Genomic DNA, 4,993 nt, shown 5'->3' on the forward strand with positions numbered 1-4,993 from the left:
GTTAGACCCCGTTCACACTCAAAAAAATGAAGCGGCTTCAACGTAGAAGCCGCTTGATCCGGATCGTTTTCTTGAGTCTGAACGCTCCAAGCGGCTTGGATTTTCGCCGATCCGGCTCGTTTACAATCCAACCCTGGGAGGTAGTTTGAGACACTTGTGAACAAGCCGCTTGGCTGAAATCGCGATCTGTGGCTAGATTCTAAGACCCCGTTCACACTCAAAAAAATGAAGCGGCTTCAACGTGGAAGCCGCTTGAACGTGCAAGCCGCTTCAAAAAAATTACGTTCACACTCATTTCAGACAATCCGATTAATCGCACACAATTCCGTACCTGGACTTCAGGTACTTTTTTACAACATTGTTTGTAGGTTTTCTCAAACCCACTCTTAATAGTGTTATACCATGATCCAGAGAGAAAGCTGTTCAAAGATATGCTTGTTTTTTGTGATTTTTTTAGCTTGCTGTGTTTCCTCTCTCTTCGCGTGATAAAAAAAAAAGCTTTGTTTGCTTCCCATTCCACTTGCCTTGACCCTACAGCGATTTTTTTCTTCCCAGACATTATCATTGGGCACAAAAATCAGTAACGTGAGCAAACCTGTCAGTGTGGCGTGTGTTCCTGCTCCCGATACCTGGATATATAACCTCCAACAGGGGGCAAATCGGAAACTTGCATAGAATCTATCCCGCGTTGCGTTCACACTCGCGATTTCAGCCAAGCGGCTTGTTCACAAGTGTCTCAAACTACCTCCCAGGGAAGGATTGCAATCGAGCCGGATCGGTGAAAATCCAAGCCGCTTGGAGCGTTCAGACTCAAGAAAACGATCCGGATCAAGCGGCTTCCACGTTGAAGCCGCTTCATTTTTTTGAGTGTGAACGGGGTCTATGTAAATTTCCGATTTGCCCCCTGTTGTGTTGGAGGTTATATATCCATGTATCGGCGGGAGCAGGAACACACGCCACATTGACAGGTTTGCTCACGTTACTAATTTTTGTGGCCAATGATAATGTCTGGATAGAAAGAAAAAAAAACGCTGTCGGGTCAAGGCAAGTGGAATGGGAAGCAAACAAAGCTTTTTTTTATCACGCGAAGAGAGAGGAACCACAGCAAGCTAAAAAATCACAAAAAAACAAGCATATCTTTGAACAAATCTCTCTCTGGATCATGATATAAGACTATTAAGAGTGGGTTTGAGAAAACCTACAAACAATGTTGTACAAAAAGTACCTGAAGTCCAGGTACGGAATCACAATCAGCTTGGATTGTGTGCGATTAATCTGATTGTCTGTAATGAGTGTGAACGTAATTTTTTTGAAGCGGATTGCATGTTCAAGCGGCTTCCACGTTGAAGCCGCTTCATTTTTTTGAGTGTGAACGGGGTCTTAGGCTCACGTCGCATTTCCAAACGGGGGGTCCGGTCGGGCTGTTTGTGGAAACGAAAAATAGAAATTTATACCTAAAAATATGCACAAATCATGCTCATGAATCTCATTTTGGAATGTTGTACATTTTGGTGCCTTTTGTATCAATCATTTCGCTCCCTAAAGCTACCCGACCAGGCCCCGGCTTGGAAATGTGACCTAAGTCTTACACGGAATTTAGCGGACAAGAAAGAGACGGGCAAAAGAAAAAGCAACCTCGGATCTCTGTCTGTTATTGTATAATCTCAATGGCAACGCGGTCACAGCTAAAACTATATTTTTACTTCACGCAGAGCATGGTGGGAATGTCTGTGACGCTTCCTGTACTCGCGGTGCTTGTCGGGATCGCCCTGCCCACTGCATGTAAGTTATGGATTGTACACATCGAAATTCTGAGCTATCAAATAATATCTACTAGGGAAAAATCGAACTTTCATGTCAAACATGATTTCTAAGCTGACAAGGGCTTTTGGTAACAGCAAGGGGAAAAGACCAGTATTGTAAGATGGATTTATCATATCATTGCGATCAACAATCCTCCCTCTTTGGTGTTTTGTCCCCCAGCTGCAGCAACCACGTCAGCTCCCTGGTGGTGGACAACAACCCCTCCCACAGGTGAGTTCTCATTCATACCTTTACAAAGTGGGCTATATCAGGAAATTAAGGCTGGCTCCGGCTTGTTTATAGCATGTTTTGCTGTCCTGGTAGATCGCGGAGGTACATACCCAACAAGTCGCCGTCGTTGAGAATATAATAGGATGTCAAATCAGGAAGCGTGTATCACTTAAACAGTTAACGACATTCGTCCCTGCCATCAATCATTCTCAGGAATTCCGTGTTTCCCCTTGGGATGCGTATAAGAGTTGTCGTCGGAGATGTCCCATCCGCTTTAGCTTTCGCGATTCGTACAAAAGAAGTTCCGTCTTTTCCACACAAAAGATCCTGCGACATTGTTGTTTTCAAATAAGATCGAAGGCGAAGCAAGTGTTTGGACTTGGCTGTCTACACTGCACGAGGGCACGGTGGGGTGGGGGTGGGGTTGGGGTGGTGGTAGCTGGCGGTTATTAGGTGTTTACAGTCGATAGGACTTGAACAATGACCAGAAACCGTGTTCTATTCTCTCAACAGTACCAATGCCGTAGGTCTTATAAAAAGACATTTCTTTAACACGGATCAAATGGAAATGTCATTTTCTGATTTCGTGATGTTTATGATTAACGGCACTGAGCGCAACTTTAATCCAACAATTTTCAGAACCTATCTGTTAGTCAAAAACTAGCTCCGGTATGCAAATTCTTTTAAGTGTTTTACAAAACCAGTAAGGTAGATCTATACGACTTAAAACCTTGTAAGTTTGAGCTCACAAAGATTGCACGTTGCAGCGACAAGTTAATCAATCTTCCGGTATGTTTTCCTTCCCTAATCAAGCCATGGAAGGGGGGCAGCGATCGTAATTTCAAGCAATTCTACTTTTCGTCCTCACATTAAACATTCATCATCACAGTGAAATATAAAACAGATTAATCAACTGTCCATCCAAGACAACCAACATGCCTTGGTGTGTCCCTCTTTCAAGTACTGATCCAGGCTTTGTTACATTTATTCAGCGGAAATCCGAACATCCGCCATTTTGAATCATGCCTTAGCACGCCCCTATTCTTGAAAGTGCTCACATCCAAAGGCTAGCAAGATGGATCTCAGCGGCGATACCAACAGCCCCACATGGGGGACGTAATGTAGGCAGTTTGTAGTGTGTTTTGTGGGTATATTTTTGGAGAGCCATTCACAAAACAATATATTTTACCACCATTTGCTTACCAAACAACGTACGAAAAATTTCATAGAACGTCATAACTGTGTAGTGGAACAGCAGAACGGATTTGCCGCTGGTTGATGTATTTTCGGGCCGTTTTTTGATCGCTACTATCAGCAGTTTCCCGACATGCCGATTTTCCAATTTAACCATGAGTAAGTGCCTGCCGATTGATACAAATTTGTCGTTGTAAATATGAAATCCATAGATAAACAGCCTTGTTATATGATTGTGTTGGATTAAAGTTCCACTGGGAAAAGCATCCCAAAGGACTTGCTATCAGTTACACTGTCCTGAAATGTTATTTTCTCGCGACACAACAGAAAGTGGCAGACCAATGCACGTGTAGCAATGGCCGGGGAAACATTGTAAACAATGCACTAAACAGTTTCCAGAATGCGCAAAAGCCCGCTTGTTTATTCATGGTTCAGTTTGGAGTTTGCTGGAATGTGTTGGATTAAAGTTCAGTGCCGTTACCTTTTTACTTTTCCCTCTGGATGTTTACAAATACGTGAGAACCAAAACGCTTCACCAGAAACATTGATCTAATTCCTTTCTTTGTGGAAAATGTTACCTGTGTGTTATTCGTATGAATTATGCAAATCTTTCTATTGGTCCAATCCCTCCCCGCAGCGAGGCCATGTGGAGACTTCCCCTGGAGCCCTGAAAACGCCACAGTGGACTGTGACTACAGCTACTACAGGTCCAGCAGCCTCTACGACCTCATCACCGGTACACGGTACTATGGTGATTTCAGAGGGCGTTGTGCGGTCAACTGTGCCGATAACACGATGATAGGGTCGCTGGTTACTTCCTACAATGGATCTCACAACTACTACTACTGCCATGTAGACTCGTCAACATGGCTTGGAACCGAACCTCGGTGCGAAGGTAAGGATTTTAAGTAGGGCAAGAAGTCACAAATTTTGATTGAAGATGAATTAATGTCTTCGTCTGATTTATCTGATCGATTTTAGCAATCTGTCTACATGCCTTTTTCAGGTGAAAAATACGCGCAAACCCTCTGTCGATCTTAAATATGGCCGACCTTTCATCGATACGCCCGGAGATCGTCGATAATATGACAGGGGTATTACGAAGATATCGCCAAAAATTGAAACCTTTCCACCGCATAAACACATTTTTTGACCAAATGAAACAGCGGGGTCCAAACGGACGCGTCGTGTTCTCCATAGTATCTTCTTTTTAGATATCAAAGTAATAAGAGAAGAAATATGTTGACATGTATATCTTCTTCTGTGATTAGTTCCCGCTAATAAATCGTCATAATGTATGCCAGAAACAGATGAAATGAAGCGCGTTTTGATCCAACTGTCCACACACATGCCGAAAACAATGTCTCTACCTTTTAAGGTTGCTAACAAGATCAAACGTATATGTGACAGAAATTTGACGATTGTCTCCCACAGCGAAGCCATGCGGCGAGTTCCCGTGGAGTCCCGCTAACGCCACAGTGGACTGTGACTACAGCTACTACAGTGCCGGGTACTACCAGGACCGCGTGTCCGATACCGTACTGTACGGCGGTCTCATGGGCCGCTGTAAGGTCTGGTGCTCGCTTCCGTTATTTACGACAGGGGCGCCATATCTGTCCCCTGACGGAGAAGGTTACTTCTACTGCCACATACCAACCGCAACCTGGCTGGGACAAGAACCTCAATGTCAGGGTAAGAATAGAGCATCTGTAGCATGCTGAGGCACAGACGTTCTTACATAGATATTGCCGATTATGATGGTGAT

At 44.0% G+C, this 4,993-nt stretch overlaps 1 protein-coding gene across 1 annotated transcript in view; it reads left to right on the forward strand.

Annotated features, from left to right (window-relative positions):
- The first annotated feature begins 3,383 nt into the window (after positions 1-3,383).
- LOC118415636 overlaps positions 3,384-4,993 on the forward strand; it is a 4,542-nt gene continuing 2,932 nt past the window's right edge. The window contains exons 1-3 of the mRNA XM_035820345.1: positions 3,384-3,387; positions 3,866-4,123; positions 4,663-4,920. Of these exons, the coding sequence (XP_035676238.1) occupies positions 3,384-3,387; positions 3,866-4,123; positions 4,663-4,920 (520 nt within the window). The remainder of the gene's footprint in view (positions 3,388-3,865; positions 4,124-4,662; positions 4,921-4,993) is intronic.

Source organism: Branchiostoma floridae, chromosome 5, assembly GCF_000003815.2.
Source record: "Branchiostoma floridae strain S238N-H82 chromosome 5, Bfl_VNyyK, whole genome shotgun sequence".
Classification (NCBI taxonomy): domain Eukaryota; kingdom Metazoa; phylum Chordata; class Leptocardii; order Amphioxiformes; family Branchiostomatidae; genus Branchiostoma; species Branchiostoma floridae.